Source organism: Typopeltis vanoorti, chromosome 5, assembly GCF_054136105.1.
Source record: "Typopeltis vanoorti isolate ZY-2024b chromosome 5, IOZ_Tvanoo_1.0, whole genome shotgun sequence".
Taxonomy (NCBI): Eukaryota; Metazoa; Arthropoda; class Arachnida; order Uropygi; family Thelyphonidae; genus Typopeltis; species Typopeltis vanoorti.
The window spans coordinates 137,440,278-137,462,960 of record NC_143553.1 but is presented as its reverse complement, the minus strand read 5'-3'; the positions used below and the strand labels follow the sequence as shown (position 1 = coordinate 137,462,960).

At 36.8% G+C, this 22,683-nt stretch overlaps 1 protein-coding gene and 1 long non-coding RNA gene across 7 annotated transcripts in view; one reads left to right on the top strand and one right to left on the bottom strand.

The window, feature by feature from the left end:
- LOC150106856 (uncharacterized) overlaps positions 1-22,683 on the bottom strand; it is a 72,137-nt gene that overhangs the window by 37,668 nt on the left and 11,786 nt on the right. For both annotated transcript variants that reach the window (XM_090393359.1, XM_090393360.1), the window contains exons 2-3: positions 14,085-14,421; positions 8,292-8,441 (exon numbers count right to left, since the gene is read on the bottom strand). In XM_090393359.1, the coding sequence (XP_090249485.1) occupies positions 8,292-8,441; positions 14,085-14,361 (427 nt within the window). In that variant the 5' untranslated portion in view covers positions 14,362-14,421. The remainder of the gene's footprint in view (positions 1-8,291; positions 8,442-14,084; positions 14,422-22,683) is intronic.
- LOC150106857 (uncharacterized) overlaps positions 1-22,683 on the top strand; it is a 192,931-nt gene that overhangs the window by 160,786 nt on the left and 9,462 nt on the right. The window lies entirely within an intron of this gene.

Below are 22,683 nucleotides of genomic sequence, written 5' to 3'. Positions count from 1 at the left end.
GGTATATATACAGTCCTTAGGGAAGCAGTTGAATGTATGAATGAATATAATATGCCCGAGTGAATAAGGACAACAAATCAGAGTTAATATAACTCATCAAGGTAGGGTTGGGGCTAAAATTCATGTAGACTAATGCTAGGAGTATTAGGAACAAGAAGGAAGAGTTTTTGGCCATGGTTGGCACTTCCAGACCACAGGTTATTGGTATTAGTGAATCATGGCTGACAGTAGATGATATAGCTAGTGGGATTGAATGTGATGGGTATAGTGTGTTCAGGAATGACAGGGAGAATAAAATGGGGGGAGGAGGGTGCTTAAGATTCAAAGCTGTATAACTGAGAGGAGACCTCCACATAGCCTTTAAAGGAATGCGGAGAACTGACCAGGGCTTCTGACCTAATGTCCAATCCTCACCTTCTCGTGGTGCACCCTGTTGGGTATCTACTTTGATACTGAACGAACGAGGATGGGCTGGCAATTTGGGATTTAGCCGACCAAATTGTATTCTTATTGGTTAAACCAAAATAAAAAATGATGGTGCAACATGACAAAATTTCATGCCGGCTGGGGCGTCGCCCGGTTAAAAAATCCCCCGTTGTTTTCGCCAGGGAACCAGGGCGAACAGCGAAAAGTCAGCTACTGGAACAAATCTGAAAACAAACCCCAACTCAACATCACCAGAGTTAAAGATCGGTACTATCAACGTAAGAAGCCTGAATGGCAAAGAAATGGAGCTAGCTGAGGAATTAGATAAGTACCAGATCGACATAATAGGGGTGACTGAAACAAAAAAGACCAAAACTGGTGAGATCTTTCTGAGCAATAAATACAAAATGTTATATTCAGGCAATAACAATCAAGGAAAAGAAGGAGTAGCCATAGTATTCAACACAAAATACGAGGCTAATCTTCTTGAATGGCAGTCAGTCTCAAGTAGAGTAATGTGGGCAAATATGAGAATGGGGAACTGGACAATGAGACTTATTTGTGCCTATGGTCCCACAGAAGGTTCTACTAAGGTAGAAGTGGAGGAATTTTTTGAGGCTTTAGAAAAAGCAACCAACACAATGAAAAAGGAAAAGTTGGTCCTTGTTGGGGATCTAAATAGTAGAGTAGGAAATGATTGTGAGACATACAAAAATATTTTGGGAAAATTTGGAGAAAAGAGCAAAGCTAATAATAATGGCAAATATCTGTTGGATTTCTGCTCAGGACATGGACTGGTTATTACTAACACCATGTTCCAACATAAAAATGTGCACAAATTCACATGGAGAGAAGAGGCTAGGAATAAGAAAAGTCTCATTGACTATGTTATTGTTGATAGTGATGTTTTCTCCCTGGTGCAGGACACCAGAGTGTACAGAGGATTTGAAATTGGAAGTGATCACTATTTAGTCTTGAGCAGGATAAAATTGAATTTCATATTGAAAAGAATAACATGTAAGAAAGTTTTAAAGCGAATAAAAGTTGAGCAGCTCTCAGATGTAAACTGTAGACTAAAATACAGAAATATTATTGAAAAGAAAATGAAAGAGTTTGAGAACAGGAATCAAACCTTGGAGATTCAGTGGCAAACTCTGAAGGAAACATTGATTGATTCTGCCAGAGAGGCATGTGGTGAGGTTGTGTGCAAAGATAAAAAAATCAGAACTCCCTGGTGGACACAGGAAGTTAAAGAGGCAGTGAAGGAAAAGAAGAAAGCATATCAAAAGTTCCTGGCAAATAAGTCAGCTTTTACTCTTACAGAATACAGAGACAAATGTAAGAAAGCTAAACAGTGTGTAAAACTAGTTAAACAAAAGTCATGGGAGGACTTTGGCAAGAATATAGAAAATAAATATCAAGAAGGTGGCAAAATATTCTGGAGGTTGTTGAAGAACCTTAGGAATGGAGGAAAGAGTGCTGTAAAAGGAATTAGAGATGATAAGGGTGAAATGAAAACAGGAGAAAAAGATATCCTTGAAGTATGGAGTAATTACTTTGAAAAACTGCTAAATGAAACAAGCAGTGATGACAGCACAGTGATAAAAAACACTGACCAGGCATGCAGTCAGGAATACATATCTATACTTGAAGTAGAAAAAGCCATCAAAGGCTTGAAATGTGGAAAGGTAGCAGGAGTAGATGATATTCGACCAGAAATGCTGAAGTATGGTGGTATAAGAGTCTTACAGTGGTTGCACTGCATAGTTCAGAAAGCCTGGACAGAGGGATGAATTCCCGATGATTGGAGTAGAGCTCTCATAGTACCCATATATAAAAAGGGAAATAAAATTGAATGTGAGAATTACAGAGGTATTTCCCTACTGAGTGTTCCTGGCAAGATCTATGCAAGTATACTTGAAAAACGGTTGAGAAGAATTGTGGAAGAAAAGCTTGGTGAAGAACAAGCTGGATTCAGGCCAAATAGAGGCTGTCAGGATCAGATCTTCACTTTACGACAAATAGTCGAGAAAGCATGGGAATATAACAAAGATCTGTATTTAAGTTTTGTCGATTTGGAAAAGGCATATGACAAGGTGCCAAGAGAGAATCTATTCAATACGCTGCAGTTATATGGTGTCAATGGGGCATTATATCAAACAATACTTAGTCTTTATTTGAGTTGTGAGTCAGCAGTTAGAATTGAAGGAAGTACAGGAAGATGGTTTAATGTTAAATCTGGTGTGAGACAAGGATGTACATTATCCCCTCTGTTATTCATTATCTATATGGATCACATTATGAAGGAATGTGGTATTAAACCTGATATCAAAATTGGAGATGTTAATGTCTGCTCTTTGCTTTATGCGGATGATGTTATACTTCTAAATAAATCCGCTATAAGTCTGCAAGATTCTCTGACTAAATTGAACAGCTGTTGTAATAGATATGGTATGAAGGTCAGCAATAAAAAGACAAAGACAATGAAAATAGGCAGAATCATTGAAAATGTCAACTCTGTTGTGAATGGAGAACCTGTGGAACAAGTAAAACATTTCAGCTACTTAGGCACAATTTTTACTGGAGATGGTAAACTAAATATAGAAATAGACAACAGAATCAGCAAAGCTGGTATGTTGGGAAGTCAATTGAATAAATTCATATGGAATAAGAGAGAAATTAGTTGGAACACTAAATTAGCTGTATACAAGACTGTGTTCAAACCAATTTTAATTTATGGATCTGAGAGCTGGGTCAGAAGTAAAACACTTGACCAAAGACTAGAGACCGCAGATATGAGAGTCCTGAGAAAGATTAGAGGCGTGAACAGATGGCATCAATGGCAATATCATATTAAAAATGAGGACATTAGGAAAGAACTTGACATTGTCAGCATCCAGGAATGCGTTAGCAGAGCTAATCTCAGATGGTATGGTCACTTAAATAGAATGGGAGAGGAAAGATTAGCAAAACAAGTGTTCTCTGCCAGGTTGGCAGGAAAACGACCCAGAGGAAGACCAAGATATAGGTGGATTGATACGCTACAAAGTGCCTTAGACGATAGAAATATAAGATCTGATAATGTTTGAGTCTTGACAAGTAACAGACTGATTTGGAGGAAAATTGTAGATAGGAAGTTAGTAACGATATAATTTTTTCATGTAGTACTATCATATCCTGTACGCCCCTTGTGGGTACATGGCAGGAATTTGATGATGATGATGATGATGATGAGTATTGTTGATGATAGCTGATGAGCTACAGCCAAGGAGAATAGAAGTTGAATTGCAGGATAGAGAAAAGAGCACATTTGAGGCCATTTGGTGTGAGATTGTGGCTAGCAGAACTAAATATACAATTGGGTACTGCTATAGACCAGGTGATGGAAAAGATGGTGGTAACAGTATGCACAAGCAAATAGAAGAAATGAGTGGGAGGAGGGTAATTATTATGGGAGATTTCAACTATGGTCGCATTGATTGGAATTGATTGGAACACTTGTTTGCATCATCAGCAAACAAGTGTTCACTTGTTTGCTGATGATGCAAAGTTGGGTAGAGCAATTGTGAGTGCACAGGATGTCAAAATTTTACAGGATGATTTGGATAGTTTAGAGGACTGGGCTAGGAAAAATGGTTCCAGGAAAAATAAGCTTCCAGAGTCTGTTGTGGGTGCTACGACTGTGAATGAGTTCAAGGTAAGGTATGATAGATACTGTGTCAATGTAGAATAGTTGTTCTTGACATGATGTTAGGGCCTCCCTCGAAGAGTCTGTCGACACCTTGGAGTTGCCCGGAACAACAACAATAATAATAAAGAAATCTAAAGTTGCTAATTTTATTATTATTATTTGACACTTCCAGGGAGCCCAAAGACTCATCGAGAGAGGGCACGTGCTCTACAACTCTCTCTCCACCACTCAATCCACCAACTGACCACAACTACACCAATGCCACCTACCACTACTATTTCCACAGACAATCACAAACATCCATGCCCATGGTGGGATTTGAACCGGCAGCCCCTTGGCTGGAGAGCGGATACGCTAACCACTTGGCCAGCCAGGCTTACAATTCATGCTACACAAGATGATACAACCTGAAGCATTCTGCATAAGAAATCAGAAGAAACCATTGTAGAATTAAAAAAAAACATTCCTGTTATTTTGATAAACAATGATAGCATACAATGTCCAGTAAATGCAATTTTGAATAATTTTCAAACATTTTTGAAGGCTTGCATAATTTTCTAAGTGTATGCTGCTAATGTGAACAGGATAAACAAATGGCGGAAGAAACTAATTCACTTCCATATGCTCGATGCTTAAGATATCAAATCAATTATTTGGTCTAGATCAGAATAAATCTCAAAATGAAAAACAAATACAAATATCATCATCATCATCATCGAATTCCTGCCATGTACCCACAAGGGGCGTACAGGATATGATAGTACTACATGAAAAAATTATATCGTTACTAACTTCCTATCTACAATTTTCCTCCATATCAGTCTGTTACTTGTCAAGACTCAAACATTATCAGATCTTATATTTCTATCGTCTAAGGCACTTTGTAGCGTATCAATCCACCTATATCTTGGTCTTCCTCTGGGTCGTTTTCCTGCCAACTTGGCAGAGAACACTTGTTTTGCTAATCTTTCCTCGCCAATTCTGTTTAGGTGACCATACCACCTGAGATTAGCTCTGCTAACGCATTCCTGGATGCAGACATTGTCAAGTTCTTTCCTAATATCCTCATTTTTAATATGATATTGCCATTGATGCCATCTGTTCACGCCTCTAATCTTTCTCAGGACTCTCATATCTGCGGTCTCTAGTCTTTGGTCAAGTGTTTTACTTCTGACCCAGCTCTCAGATCCATAAGTTAAAACTGGTTTGAACACTGTCCTGTATACAGCTAATTTAGTGTTCCAACTAATTTCTCTCTTATTCCATATGAATTTATTCAATTGACTTCCCAACATACCAGCTTTGCTGATTCTGTTGTCTATTTCTATATTTAATTTACCATCTTCAGTAAAAATCGTGCCTAAGTAGCTGAAATGTTTTACTTGTTCCACAGGTTCTCCATTCACAACACAGTTGACATTTTCAATGATTCTGCCTATTTTCATTGTCTTTGTCTTTTTATTGCTGACCTTCATACCATATCTATTACAACAGCTATTCAATTTAGTCAGAGAATCTTGCAGACTTGTAGCAGATTTATTTAGAAATATAACATCATCAGCATAAAGCAAAGAGCTGATATTAACATCTCCAATTCTGATATCATGTTGAATACCACTTTCCTTCATAATGTGATCCATATAGATAATGAATAACAGAGGGGATAATGTACATCCTTGTCTCACACCAGATTTAACATTAAACCATCTTCCTGTACTTCCTTCAATTCTAACTGCTGACTCACAACTCAAATAAAGACTAAGTATTGCTTGATATAATGCCCCATTGACACCATATAATTGCAGCGTATTGAATAGCTTCTCTCTTGGCATCTTATCATATGCCTTTTCCAAATCGACAAAACTTAAATACAGATCTTTGTTATATTCCCATGCTTTCTAGACTATTTGTCGTAAAGTGAAGATCTGATCCTGACAGCCTCTGTTTGGCCTGAATCCAGCTTGTTCTTCACCAAGCTTTTCTTCAACAATTCTTCTCAACCATTTCTCAAGTATACTTGCATAGATTTTGCCAGGAACACTCAGTAGGGAAATACCTCTGTAATTCTCACATTCAGTTTTATTTCACTTTTTATATATGGGTACTATGAGAGCTCTACTCCAATCATCGGGAATTCGTCTCTCTGTCCAGGCTTTCTGAACTATGCAGTGCAGCCACTGTAAGACTCTTATACCACCATACTTCAGCATTTCTGGTCGAATATCATCTACTCCAGCTGCCTTTCCACATTTCAAGCCTTTGATGGCTTTTTCTACTTCAAGTATGGATATGTATTCCTGACTGCATGCCTGGTCAGTGTTTTTTACCACTGTGCTGTCATCACTGCTTGCTTCATTTAGCAGTTTTTCAAAGTAATTACTCCATACTTCAAGGATATCTTTTTCTCCTGTTTTCATTTCACCTTTATCATCTCTAATTCCTTTTACAGCACTCTTTGCTCCATTCCTAAGGTTCTTCAACAACCTCCAGAATATTTTGCCACCTTCTTGATATTTATTTTCTATATTCTTGCCAAAGTCCTCCCATGACTTTTGTTTAGCTAGTTTTACACAGTGTTTAGCATTCTTGCATTTGTCTCTATATTCTCTACGAGCACAAGCTGACTTATATGACAGGAACTTTTGATATGCTTTCTTCTTTTCCTTCACTGCCTCTTTAACTTCCTGTGTCCACCAGGGAGTTTTGATTTTTCTATCCTTGCAGACAACCTCACCACATGCCTCTCTGGCTGAATCAATCAGTGTTTTCTTGAAGGCTTGCCACTGAATCTCCAAGGTTTGGTTCCTGTTCTCAAACTCTTTCATTTTTTCTTCAATAATCTTTCTGTATTTTAGTCTACAGTTCACATCTGAGAGCTGCTCAACTTTTATTCGCTTTAAAACTTTCTTACATGTTATTCTTTTCAATATGAAATTCAATTTTATCCTGCTCAAGACTAAATAGTGATCACTTCCAATTTCAAATCCTCTGTACACTCTGGTGTCCTGCACCAGGGAGAAAACATCACTATCAACAATAACATAGTCAATGAGACTTTTCTTATTCCTAGCCTCTTCTCTCCATGTGAATTTGTGCACATTTTTATGTTGGAACATGGTGTTAGTAATAACCAGTCCATGTCCTGAGCAGAAATCCAACAGATATTTGCCATTATTATTAGCTTTGCTCTTTTCTCCAAATTTTCCCAAAATATTTTTGTATGTCTCACAATCATTTCCTACTCTGCTATTTAGATCCCCAACAAGGATCAACTTTTCATTTTTCATTGTGTCAGTTGCTTTTTCTAAAGCCTCAAAAAATTCCTCCGCTTCTACCTTAGTAGAACCTTCTGTGGGACCATAGGCACAAATAAGTCTCATTGTCCAGTTCCCCATTCTCATATTTGCCCACATTACTCTACTTGAGACTGACTGCCATTCAAGATTAGCCTCGTATTTTGTGTTGAATACTATGGCTACTCCTTCTTTTCCTTGATTGTCATTGCCTGAATATAACATTTTGTATTTATTGCTCAGAAAGATCTCACCAGTTTTTGTCTTTTTTGTTTCAGTCACCCCTATTATGTTGATCTGGTACTTATCTAATTCCTCAGCTAGCTCCATTTCTTTGCCATTCAGGCTTCTTATGTTGATAGTACCGATCTTTGTTTATTCTGGTGATGTTGGGTTGGGGTTTGTTTTTAGATTTGTTCCAGTAGCTGACTTTTTGCTATTCGCCCTGGTTCCCTGGCGAAAACAACGGGGGCCTGGTTTAAATGGGCGACGCCCCAGCCAGCATGAAATTTTGTCATGTCGTACCATCATTTTTAATTTTGGTTTAACCAATAAGAATACAATTTGGTCGGCTAAATCCCAAATTGCCAGCCCATCCTCATTCGTTCAGTATCCAAGTAGATACCCAACAGGGTGCACCACGAGAAGGTGAGGATTGGACATTAGGTCAGAAGCCCTGGTCAGTTCTCCACATTCCTTTAAAGGCTATGTGGAGGTCTCCTCTTAGTTATACAGCTTTGACCCTTAAGCAATATTATGAATAAAATTCATTAAGATAAAAATGATTGTATTTTCCATCCATAAATTAACATCCATTGAAATAAATTCCTAAAATAATTTCATCAACTTCTATATTAACGAGAAACAATGATTAAACTCACCAGTTATAATCTGCAACAAGAAAGATGTTGCCAGAATTAAAATTTCATACTTGAGAAGATATCGCATAAGGATTAGGCTGATAAGAAATAACGATAACATTGTAAATATAACTGCAAGGCACATCACAGCTTGTACGAACATCATCCAACCTAAAAAATAAATAAATACAGCAGTGTTTTAACAACAAAAGCATTCTAGTGTTAGGTGGGAAGGGGAAGAGAACAATGGTTTCTAAAAAAATAAAGTGTGTTCATGATAGATTTTATACTATAATCTGTTACAATGAACACTATGTATTCCTTCTCAACTTCTTAGCTCTTTTACATTCATCACAGTGTACTCTTTTACCCATCTATCTAGCTTATTCAAATCCTCTTGCAGGGCTACCACATCTGCACTATTACTAATAACCCTTCCCAGCTTTGCATCATCCGCAAACAACTGAATATCCCCTTGCAATCCATGGACAATGTCATTGATATAAAGATTAAACAATATAAGTTCCAGTACTGAGTCCCACTTGTAACCTTCTGCCTCTTTGATATTGCTCCACCATACACAACTCTGATACCTATTGGACAGCCAATCCTGAATCCAGTTGACCAATCTGACATCCAGACCCATGTGCTGCAACTTGAATATCAGCTTATCATGTGGCACCCTGTCAAATGCTTTTGCTAAGTCTAGGAAAGTGGCAGTATATGCCTTTCCCTCATCTAATGCTCTTGTAACTGTATTATAAAAGGCTAGTATATTGCTAAAACTTATAAATCAAAAACATTTAGAAAAATTACTCAAACATCTATAAACTCAAAATTATGTGTGTGTGTGTGTACAGACAAAAAAAAACCCTGAAGATCTCATAAATGATGATTATGTACTATTCTCAATAAGGAAGACACTTTCAGTCATTTCTCTCATTAAGTAAAATATTTGTTTGCAAATATTCTACTTAATGATAGTCAAGCCATAGTTCATAAAGCTCCTTCAATGACAAGCAAATTTAACTCCAGAAAGAAGGAACAGCTATTTCTCCATCTTTCCTTAACTAAGTTTTAAATGGAGAGGTCCTAGCATTCCCTAGCCTTCATTCACAAACTTAAACCATAATTATGGATAAAACATGATGTTTTTGCTATCTGCATCCAAGAGAAAGGCATATCTAGCTTCTGTTCTCTATCTCCTCTAACAAATGTGCAGGTATACAAAAAGAGAATTGGGGGAAGGGATCCCGTAGTATGTTTATCATACCTATCAAGTATACTGTGGAGATGGAGACCCAAAATTCCTTGTTAAAGGATACACCAGTAAAGCAGTTCTACAGACAGCTGCTAGACAGAAAGTTTGTGAAGTGTTCTATCTTTTGGTTCTAACTAGCTAACTCATAATCATTCTGCCAACCATGTCAGGAGGGAGCTCAAGTATAGTGGGATGTGAGGCATGTTTTCGATGGTATAATCCTTTAACCTTCTAAATCTAAATATATAAAAAATCTAAATATCTATTCAAAACAAAAACAAATTATTTAGTCCTCCATGGAGTCAAAAGACTCATCGTAGGAGGTCCTTCCTAGGAAACACAAAGTCTATCATACCACTGCTTGAACTCATTGACCGTTCTTGCTCTCACCACTCTATCAGGCAATGCATTCCATGGTTCAACCACCCTCCATGCAAAGAAATCACTCCTCACCCTCTTGCTCACAGCTTCCTTTCATAACTTCCAGGGATGCCTCCCCCCTTGTCATTGCTCCCTGCTGTTCCACCAAGCAAAAGAACTCCACAGTACCAATCCTAACTACCTCTCAACAGTTTAAGTCTCAATCATATCACATCTACCAAACTCTCCACATTCCCTCAGCCAATCCTCATAACATTGCACAGTTCTGAAACCATCTTTGTTATCTGCCTCTGTACCCTTTCCACAGTTAATTTATCCCCTTCAAATCCTGGGGTGATAAAAATACTGGAAAAATTGGTCAAAAAGAGAATTCAAGAATGGGTGGATAAAAATATGATACTGTATGAGAAGCAACACAGCTTTGTGAAGGATTGGTCATGCTTTAGTATTTCCTAACTTTTTATAATAGTGTAACAGCTGAGTTGGATAAAGGAAATGGCTATACAATGATTCTGTTTGAATTTGCAAAGGCATTTGACAGAATACTACATGGAATTCTGCTGTGCAAGTTAGAACAAATGGGGATGGATAAGACACTGGTTATTTGGATAAGAGGTGGCTGCTGGACAGTATTAAAAAGTGGTATATGAAGGGGAAAAAATCAAGGCGAAAACAGGTGACTAGTGGTGTGCTGCAAGGTTCACTGCTGAGACCACTACTGTTTATTTGTACATAAATGATATAGGAAATAACCTGAAAGGAAATATTATGTTCAATTGTTTGCTGATGATGTAAAATTAGTTAACTGATGTGGAGAGCTTGCAGGATGATTTAAATAGGCTGTCAGTATGTCAGTTTAAGGTGGAGAAATGTAAAGTTATGCATTTTGGAATAAGTAGATTACAAGCTGTGTACCACAGTAATGAAACTGTACTCCAGGAAATAGATAGTAACATTACTTGGCTATTGAAGAACATACTAACAAGATAAGGAAGTTGTTTTTCCTTTTTATAAGGCTCTGATAAGTCCACATGTGGATTACTGTGCTAAGGTCTAGCCTCCTGGGTTTCTCGGGTATGAGGAAGCAGTGGAGAAGATTCAGAGGCAAGAGACCAAGATGTTAAGTGGTCTGTGGAATGTTCCCTATGAGAACAGATTCAAAGTGTATGGATTGCAGAAGTTGGTTGGGGGATATGATAGAAACATTCAAGTTGCTTAAAGGGTTTTATAGGATTGATGCAGGGGAAATGTTTCGGTACTTGGCTCTGGGGGCCAGAACAAGAGGTCATCCCTGGAAGATGAATAAAGGTGTGAGGACTAGATGTTTTGCTTGGAGAATTGTGAATGAGTGGAATGGGTTGCAAAAGTCAGTTGTGAGTGCTCTGTCTGTTAATAGGTTCAAGAAGAGGGCGATAGATTGTGTGGATAGTTTGCGTCTCCTGCGATGAGTCTTTATATTCAATGGAGGTGCCTGTACAATAATAATAATAATTTGTTTCTCTGTGGTTTATATCTCCAACAAGGACCAACTTTTCCTTCATGTCAACCACTTCCTATAGTGACCAAAACAATTTTTCAAATTCTTCCTTTGTAGAGTGGGCTGCTGTTAGGTTTAATAGAATGAAACAGCACAAAGAAATAGTTAAACACAGGTTTATGGGTCCCAACATTTTATCTCTGTCACAGAGACATCTTCTGGGATACAATATAAAAACTCTAATAACATACACAAAAACACACATAAAAAAAAATTAAAAAATTAAAATAAAAGCCTGAAGTCCTAGGAACAATGTCCTCTATGGATGCTAGTAGCTAGCCTTGGCTGCTGGATGGCAGGTCTAAGACCTAATGTTTCCCAATTTTAACACAACCATATTTATTTAGATTTGGATGTTTTTTAAATCTGTTTCTGATTCCAAAAAAAAAAAAAGTGTTTAAAGGCTATATTTACTCCAGTGAAGCACAGAATTTCTTTTATCCCATTTGATTGTGTACGAGGTATCCAAAGCATGGTCAGCTAGACCTAACTGATCTTAGTTGTGACAGTAGATATATTTCAGATATATTAGATATATGCCAGAGTCTGTTGTGAGTGCTACGACCGTGAATGAGTTCAAGGTGAGGTATGATAGATACTGTGTGAATGTCAAATCGTTGTTCTTGACATAATGTTAGGGCCTCCCTTGATGAGTCTGTGGACTCCTTGGAGTTGCCTGGGATAATAATAATGATAATAATAATAATTTCTAGTGTTCTACAAGGTAGATGTTGGCAGATCTTCCAGTGTGTCCATAATGTGAAACGTTTCAAGAACAAGGAACCTTGTGCAAGCCTGTACAGAAAAGGCGAGGGATCTTTAAGAGCAGAAAAAGCCACCCACTTAGCTTCATATGAGGCTTGAAAGTAGTGCAGGGATTTTATTTCTTTAAAGTTTTGGCTATTTTTTTGTGAGGTGCCCTTTATAATCTTTTAATCTTTTTTGGCACCATAGCCATCGAACAGGAAAGTATGGCAAATAAAGGAGAGTTCAGCTGTGAGGGAAGCCTGGTTGGAACAGAGGTTAGAAGTTCTGTTAACAAGGCCTCTTATGACACCATATTGTTGGGAGGGGGAAATGATGGGAAAGTTTGTGCATGCATGCACAAGGTTGGTCTGAAAAGTTCTTGGCCTAACAATGAAAAAATGAATTTATGATTTCAAAATTATTTTTAGTTTTCAACATAATCTCCCTTAAGACTAATACATTTATTCCAGCAATTCTACAGCACCATTATCCCATCTCTGTAGTGTTTCTCAGTAAGATCTGCAAAATACTCCTCTACAGCTGCAATCGCCTCTTGATTTGAAGAAAAACGCTGACCAGTGAAGAAGAGTTTTAGTTTTGGGAAGAGATAGAAGTCAGAGGGAGCCAAATTTGAGGAATAGGGTGGATGTTCCAACAATTAATAGTGCAGATCCCATTAATTTTCCCATTGTCCTCACAAAAGATGATTTTTTTTCTTCTGCAAACCGTGGTCTTTTCTCACGAATTTTTTCGTCTAGTCTGGTTAAAAGATCTGAATAACTTTCTCCAGTTATTGTTTTACCATTTTCAAGTTAATTACCAAAACGTCTTTAGCATCCCAAAACAGTGATGTGATTACTGTTTTGGGTTAGCTGATGGAACTGAATTGAACAACCAGCTTCTGTCCACTGTTTTGACTGCTGTTTAGATTCTCGTGCGTAATGGCAAATCCAAGTCTCATCCATAGTAATAAATCGATGCACAAAATCAGTTTTATTCTTGTTAAAATGCTCCAAGCACTGTTCAGAGATTTTCATGTGAGTGCGTTTTTGATCTGCTATGAGAAAGTGTGGCACCCATCTTGCACAAAGCTTTTTCATCTGCAATTCTTCATGCAAAATATATCCTACACGTTCTTTTGAAATGCCTATAGTCTCAGTAATTTCACGCATTTTGACTCACCAGTCATCCAATACCATATCATGCACGAGAATCTAAACAGCAGTCAAAATGACCAATGATTTCTGGAGTTGTTACACTTTTTGAACATCCTATGCGTGGATCATCTTTCATGGCTGGTACAGCCACTTTTAAACTCGGCAGTCCATTTCTTAATTGTCGAAAATAAAGGAGAAGAGTGTCCATAAACATTTATGAACTTTGAATGAATTTCTTTTGCCGTTAAACCTTCTTTTACAAAGAATTTTATAACCGCACAATACTCAATTTTATCCATTTCTAGAGATACAGACAATACTTTTGCTTCAGACAGCTGTATAAAAAAAGCTACTTGATAGAATGACTTGCAATTTCAAATGGATACTTATGACAGATGTACCAACTTATTATAATAATAGCTTTTTTCATCTAATTGAGAAAAGTCCTCTCAAATAAGACTTTAAAAATTTTAAAAGTAGCAATAATTCCTAAATTCACAGGAACAAAAGTACCTATGCACAAACACTTAAGTAGAAATTAAATTGGATAATAGTTGCATATTAAGAAATCTGATATTAATAAGTTTGGTATGAAAACTAACATGTATTTCATAACATTTTTATTGTTATTATTGCTAATTAATAATTCTAAGTTGCACTTAATGGAAAAAAAAAATAGTTAAGAAATATCTCTACACAAGTACAGATCAGAATATTTAAAATCTACATACCAGGCTGTAGCCAGTCTCGAATGCTTTGATATTTCTCATTAAAAATCCAATAGCATCCATTAAACACTTCATCATACTGATATGGTGGATGGCGATAATTCCGAAAGCACACATCCCAAAGTCCAAGTCTAACAAATTCTGCATAAGTCTCAGGATAAGATTCAAGCCAATAGGGACTTGCAAATGATATAACCAAAAGAAATGTTGCAAAGAATGCTAGAATGCTGCCTGTGAGAAGCAATCCAGATGCTCTGGGATATCTCTGTAAGTCACCCATAATGACAGGAAAAAGGGCTTACTTCAAACTTAGCTTCTCAATGTTTCTTAAAAGCATTACCTTTCAAACATAAAAAAGAAGATTTTGTATATTACAACTATGCCATAAATATCTATTGAAAAAATTCTATATCATTCAGTCTGAGTAAAAACAAAGCTAAAAATGATATAATTTAAAACTTCATCTTAAAACAATGTTTTGCTGTTTATCAAAACAAATGTGAAACATAAGATTTATAGATTCAATAAAATCAGTAAAGATGACAGCCCGGTTGGCTGAGTGGTTAGCGTATCTGCTCTCCAGCCAAAAGGCTGCGGGTTCAAATCGTGCCGTGGCCATGGATGTTTGCGATTGTCTGTGAAAATAATAGTGGTGGTGGTCGGCGGTAGATGGCGTTGGTGTAGATGATGAAGGTAGTTGCAAATGGTGGAGATGGAGAGGTAGAGTAGATGCCCTCCCTCTATGAGTCTTTGGACTCCATGGAGGTGTTACATAATAATAATAATATGACTATACTATCAATTAACAATAACTGCCATCATTTACCTTTATTTTCATTTCTCCTCTCCTTAACTCCGCAATTTTATAAGCTAGGTTTTAATCCTGAGAGTTGACTAACTCCTTGTTAGTCAACTCTCACTATAGCAAACTTGTGGGGACTGCAGAAATAGTTTATGATAATGTTACAGTTAGCTACAATGAATTTCTTCCAGCATAACATTCTACCTATGAGAGGTGCAGTGCAGTTGAGACTTATCAGTAGTTTGGTACAGTGAGCAAGTTTTACTATAGCAGTTTTTTTTATGTTGCTCTCACCCACGGAAGGCTATTTGGTAACCTATAGTACATTTTGTATTGGGTGGGCTACAGATTTTCTTTACTAATTTTTTTCTCAATTATATATATAACTGAAAAAAAAAAATTAATTAAAAAAAAATATATATATATATGATTAGATATATCTATATATCTATATATATGTTAGAGATACCAAGCCATTTTATAAGCTAGGTTTTAATCCTTTTTTCCCAAGTAAGCAAACAGACAAGTAAGTCAAGTTTGAGGCAACTCGTGGTAAAGGTAGAGTAAGCTCCGATCACTTTCCTTAATATTTTCCCCTAATACAAAGCACATCCCCTTGGAGAGATGTGTGATGCTATGCATTAAAGGTAAGGGCCACTACCCAGACCGGTTTCGACCTTTATTGAGGTCTCGTCAGTGGGAGCCAGACCCAAAAATCATACATCTCCGCATTAGAGAAAAATATTAAGGATAGTGACCGGAGCTTACTCCACTTTTACCATGAGTTGCCTCAGACTTGAACTATGTTCACACACAAACTTGACTTACTTGTCTGTTTGCTTACTTGGGAAAAAGGATTAAAACCTAGTTTATAAAATTGCTTGGTATCTTTAACATAGTATATACCCAAGGTAAAAAACTTTCTACATGTATATAGATAGATAGATAGATGATATATAAAAGAATAACTCTACTGAATGCAGATGATGTAAGGGTAACAGATGCAGAAGAGGTTGTTCAAATAATGAGTGCCTATTTGGCTAAAAGCCACCAACCTGGTGTACGCAACATTGAGTTCACTGCTACCTCTTCAATGGATGAAGAAATTAAAGTATACAAAGAAGAAGTATTAAAACTGTTGTGCAAACTAAATAAGAATTCAACAATAGGGACTGATGGGATATCAATACAGATGCTAAAAGAGAGTTCATCTGAACTGGTTATTGCTTTGACGAGCCTATATAATTTGAGCCTCAGAACAGGGAAGATTCTGCAGGAGTGGAAAAATATATGGTATTCCCATTCTGCAAGGGTAGTGCAAAGACTGATGTATCCAACTATCGACTAACCAGTATCTCAGGAATGACGGTGAAAAATTTTGGAAATGTTGGTTAGGGCTAATATTCAGAAATGGGTTGAAAGAGAATCTCTGCTTTGCAATGAACATCATTGGTATACCAAAGGAAGGTCATGTTTTAGAAACTTGCTGAAATTCTATAATAATGCTACCATTAAGCTAGACAATGAGAGTTGATACGCCATGATACTTTTAGATTTTTCTAAGGCTTTTGACAGAATACAGCACAGAAGACTGTTGCATAAATTAGAGAACAAGAGTTTGAATTAAAAAGTAGTAACATGGATAAGAGGATGGCTGACTGACAGATATCAAAAAGTGGTATATGGGGGATGAGTCTGCAAAAAAATTTAAGGTACCAGTTGTGTACCACAAGGATCAGTCCTTGGTCCACTGTTATTCATTCTGCACGTTAATGACATTGGGAAGGATTTGACAGATGACATACAACTATTTGCTGATGATGCAAAAATTGGTGGGGTAATCAGGAATGCAGCTGATATGTATTACTTGCAGAATGATATGAATAGGTTGGAATTATCGGCAGGGGAAAATAGATGTCAGTTCAATGTCAGTAAATGTAAAGTCATGCACTTTGGTATGATTAGATATCCGATGTCATATTATATTGGTGGGATTATGCCAGAAGAAACTGATACCAGGCTAGGGATCTTGGATTGTTAGTAGATAGGAAGTTGAAGTTCAGGAACCATGAAGCAAAGATTGGAAACACAACTCGAAAGATAACTGCAATGCTGAAACGAACTTGGACATGTAAAGATAAGGAAGTCATTTTGCCTCTTCACATGGCCTTCATAAGACCTCACTTGGACTACTGTGTGCAGGTCTGGTCTCCTGGTTTCTATTGTAATTCTGATACAGTGGAGAGAGTGCAAAGAGTGTTAAAATGATATTAGGATTGTGGGATACTGATTATGAAGACAGGTTGAGAATGTGCAGAGTGCAGACACTAGCAAACAGGAGAAAACAGGGTGATATGATTGAGACTTACAAACTTCTGAAAGTGTCATACAGGATTTCAGTTGATGGAATTTTTCAGTTTATGGAAAGTGGAGAAAGGACAAAATGGCATCCTTGGAAGCTGAGAATGAATACTGTCAAGAAGGGTGTGAGCTCTACATTTTTCTTTCATAGAGTGGTGTGTGATTGGAATGGATTGTCATTGGATGTTGTGTGTGCAAGCAGTGTGAATGATATCAAGAACAAGTATGACAACTGGTGTGTGTAGTAGGTAGCCTCCCTCGATGAGCCCTGGCTCCCTAGAGGTCTCTCTCAATAATAATTATATATATTGTAGTTTTCTTTTAAATGTATTTTTTCAAACTATCTGGAAACCATGCAGGCAGTGGTCTCACACTGGGTGATGTAATTCATCTCCCACCTAAAGACAATCAGAAACATCCAGGCCAGCAGGTTTGCTGTAGTGAGTAAAAGTTGTTCATATATTGCAGAAATACCTAAACAGTAATAAATTTAATTTAAGCCTTTATCCAAGTGTGAGCAAACAAAGTTTATGCCTGAAAGTATCTTCAGGACTGGGGTAAGGTGGTACAACACCGGGCAACTCGTTGCAAAGGTGGAGCAATATTATTATTATGATTATTATTAATAATAATCATAATAATAATCTTGCTAGTCTAACCAAGTGAAAAATAAACTTTCAATACCTAAACAGTGTTTAACCATTTTTACTGCAGAAAAAAAGAACAAACAGAAAGATAGAGAGATGGTAGAAGGGTCAAAGAAACAGTGTATTCCACAGTCAAATCCACTTAACAGCAATTTTCTAAGGCAAAGGAATTTTGTTTTTCTCTCTCTCAGAAATGAGTGCAATTTCATACCACCGATCAGCAATGACTATGTACTTGAGAGAAAGTTTAGCACTGAACTCACAAGATGTCACTATGTTGTGCATGATGTTCTCAGTTATGAAGTTACACTCAGAGTATGAAAAACGTGCATCATCGTAAACTGGGAAAGTCAAAATCATTGGCAAGTGCTCGGAAAGCATGTAGAAAGTTTCATAAATGAATATTTAGCTTAGTTGCTGGTTTCATTCATGTTGCACTTTAATGGAATAATATACAACACAAAGATAAATAATTAAATAGGTTTAATGGATTCAATATTTTGTTTCAGTCACAGAGACATCATCAGGAATACAATGTTAAAATTGTAATAACATATACAAAAGCACACAGGAAACAATAAGTTGAAGAAATAAAATAAAATAAAGACTTAAATCCTATGAGGGGTGCAGTCTATGTGTGCTGTTGGCTAGCCTTATATGTTGAACAGGAGGCCTAAGAATTAATGTTTCCCAAATTTTGGGAAGTTTAATACAACCATATTTATTAAGATTAGCTGGTTTTTTAAGTCTGGTGCAGATTCTAAAAAGAGTCTTTCAAGTTTGTATTTGTTGTGCTACAGCATAATGGTGTTCTTCCATCTGATTCTGTGTCAGGTATCCAACAAGGCATGGTCTGCTAGACATGACTGACCATAATTGTGTCAGCTGATGTATTTTTTTGTTCTTCTGAGCATATCTCCCATAATATGATAATTTGCAAGTACAAGGAACCTTGTAAACACCTGGAATAAAGAGGGTAGGGTAGCAGATCATTAGGAGAGCAGAGAAGGAAAGCCAGATTCAAATGAGATTTGAAAGCAGTGCAGAGATTATATTTTTTCAAAAGTGCCCTGGATATAGGGAATGCTAATGGCATTATCATAATCTTTCTGTTGAGAGGGTGTGAAAGGATGGAAGCGACAGATAATTTTTAGTTATGATGTCTCTACAAAAAAAGTGAATATGTTTCACACAAAAACAAAACTCCATATCATTAAACAAGCTGAAAGAGACATTGCATGCCAATTTACTATATCATGGAGATCAGAGTTCATGGAGATCAATTGTGAAAGACTTTAGCATTTGTTGCACAACATCACGAGAGTGGTAAAGTTCACTAACTATCTTCCTCCAAGCAACTATGAAAATGACAAATTCATCTAGTAAAACCAACACTCCTGATCTGTCTTGCCAAAGGTACAGCACAGTTTATCAAGTGAATGAAATGCGATTTTATAGCTGGAGTTGTGTTTTGTTTTTAAGACCAGTTACCAAAGATTACATTTTTTATTTAAATTTTTAGTATAATTTTTCAAGTTTTTCACTTTTTAAAAATCAAAGTGTAATATGAAATTGTGTTTACTTTAACATATAAATTTTTTTTGAAAAAAAAGGAAAATGTTACAAAAGCATTTTTTATATATCCTTTATTAGAATGCCATCTACATACCCCAGCAGGCAATCCCTTCTTTTGCTTGGTCAGTGGGTGTGTATTTATAGAGCTTTTATAAATATAAAAGCTCTATAAATACACATCTATAAATATATTTATATGCTCTAGCAGGAAGTATACTGAATATAAAAATGACTCAAAAATGTTTAGTATTTTTTATCACTTTTAAAAATTACAACTGAAAACCTTAGTTTAAGAAAACATCAGCCACATTACCTGATCTCTCTCTCTCTCAGCAACAGTTTGATCCCTCTATAATACCAAGCCATGTCCTTAGAAGTAAAAACTTCAATACACACTACAACTTTCTAAACACTGGCAAAGACCAATTTCTGGGTGAAGTGAACCATCATTCAGAAGAAGTGATAATTAGATGGTGCCAAGTCTGGATTGTATACTGAGTGAGTGGGAGAGGCTACATCTTGATTTTTTTCTTGTGCCAAACTGCTGTGTTACTGACCAGTTGCAGGCAGCATTCAATGTAGAACTTATCCACCCTGGTTGTTGAATACAGAGGCTGGAATAACAGCCCACACTCTTCTGGAATCAGCTTAAAGAGAAGTATTCTCCTCTCTTGAAATTCCACAATGTACTATGACTTTATTCTCAAACCAGCCTCACATCAGCACTAGAAATTATGCTTCGCCCAGGTTTATCCATTCAATTCTGTGCATTCAGACTTTTGAACTAGACTCACTTTTCATAAATTATCTCTGGGATTATTCACTATTCCACACTATCTTGCATACTGGGAGCCTGATGCAACAGTCACCAATTTGTCAGAGCTCTCTTTTTGCATGCACTATGAGTCAAAAATACTATAAGAACCCAGATTCCCCTACCCAATTTGTGGATACACAGTAAAGTAATTTCATAAGGTAGCCAGTAGATAATACAGGATCAAACAAAGGATCTTTTTTCAAATATTTTACTAAACATACTACAGTCCTGTATCATTTAATTCACTTTTCTATGACACCAACCAAGAAACACAAATGTATAATTGCAGTAATGCTGCAGAATTAAAAATCCTCTGATGAAAAACAATACTAAAAAAAATAATAATAATAAAATAAAATAAATAAAACAGGGGTGCTTAAGGGTCAAAGCTGTATAACTGGGAGGAGACCTCCACATAGCCTTTAAAGGAATGCAGAGAACCGACCAGGGCTTCTGACCTAATGTCCAATCCTCACCTTCTCGTGGTGCACCCTGTTGGGTATCTACTTTGATACTGAACGAACGAGGATGGGCTGGCAATTTGGGATTTAGCCGACCAAATTGTATTCTTATTGGTTAAACCAAAATAAAAAATGATGGTACAACATGACAAAATTTCATGCCGGCTGGGGCGTCGCCCGGTTAAACAAGGCCCCCGTTGTTTTCGCCAGGGAACCAGGGCGAACAGCGAAAAGTCAGCTACTGGAACAAATCTGAAAACAAACCCCAACTCAACATCACCAGAGTTAAAGATCAGTACTATCAACGTAAGAAGCCTGAATGGCAAAGAAATGGAGCTAGCTGAGGAATTAGATAAGTACCAGATCGACATAATAGGGGTCATTGAAACAAAAAAGACGAAAACTGGTGAGATCTTACTGAGCAATAAATACAAAATGTTATATTCAGGCAATAACAATCAAGGAAAAGAAGGAGTAGCCATAGTATTCAACACAAAATACGAGGCTAATCTTCTTGAATGGCAGTCAGTCTCAAGTAGGGTAATGTGGGCAAATATGAGAATGGGGAACTGGACAATGAGACTTATCTGTGCCTATGGTCCCACAGAAGGTTCTACTAAGGTAGAAGTGGAGGAATTTTTTGAGGCTTTAGAAAAAGCAACTGACACAATGAAAAAGGAAAAGTTGGTCCTTGTTGGGGATCTAAATAGCAGAGTAGGAAATGATTGTGAGACATACAAAAATATTTTGGGAAAATTTGGAGAAAAGAGCAAAGCTAATAATAATGGCAAATATCTGTTGGATTTCTGCTCAGGACATGGACTGGTTATTACTAACACCATGTTCCAACATAAAAATGTGCACAAATTCACATGGAGAGAAGAGGCTAGGAATAAGAAAAGTCTCATTGACTATGTTATTGTTGATAGTGATGTTTTCTCCCTGGTGCAGGACACCAGAGTGTACAGAGGATTTGAAATTGGAAGTGATCACTATTTAGTCTTGAGCAGGATAAAATTGAATTTCATATTGAAAAGAATAACATGTAAGAAAGTTTTAAAGCGAATAAAAGTTGAGCAGCTCTCAGATGTAAACTGTAGACTAAAATACAGAAATATTATTGAAAAGAAAATGAAAGAGTTTGAGAACAGGAATCAAACCTTGGAGATTCAGTGGCAAACTCTGAAGGAAACATTGATTGATTCTGCCAGAGAGGCATGTGGTGAGGTTGTGTGCAAAGATAAAAAAATCAGAACTCCCTGGTGGACACAGGAAGTTAAAGAGGCAGTGAAGGAAAAGAAGAAAGCATATCAAAAGTTCCTGGCAAATAAGTCAGCTTTTACTCTTACAGAATACAGAGACAAATGTAAGAAAGCTAAACAGTGTGTAAAACTAGCTAAACAAAAGTCATGGGAGGACTTTGGCAAGAATATAGAAAATAAATATCAAGAAGGTGGCAAAATATTCTGGAGGTTGTTGAAGAAGCTTAGGAATGGAGGAAAGAGTGCTGTAAAAGGAATTAGAGATGATAAAGGTGAAATGAAAACAGGAGAAAAAGATATCCTTGAAGTATGGAGTAATTACTTTGAAAAACTGCTAAATGAAACAAGCAGTGATGACAGCACAGTGATAAAAAACACTGACCAGGCATGCAGTCAGGAATACATATCCATACTTGAAGTAGAAAAAGCCATCAAAGGCTTGAAATGTGGAAAGGCAGCAGGAGTAGATGATATTCGACCAGAAATGCTGAATTATGGTGGTATAAGAGTCTTACAGTGGCTGCACTGCATAGTTCAGAAAGCCTGGATAGAGGGACGAATTCCCGATGATTGGAGTAGAGCTCTCATAGTACCCATATATAAAAAGGGAAATAAAACTGAATGTGAGAATTACAGAGGTATTTCCCTACTGAGTGTTCCTGGCAAGATCTATGCAA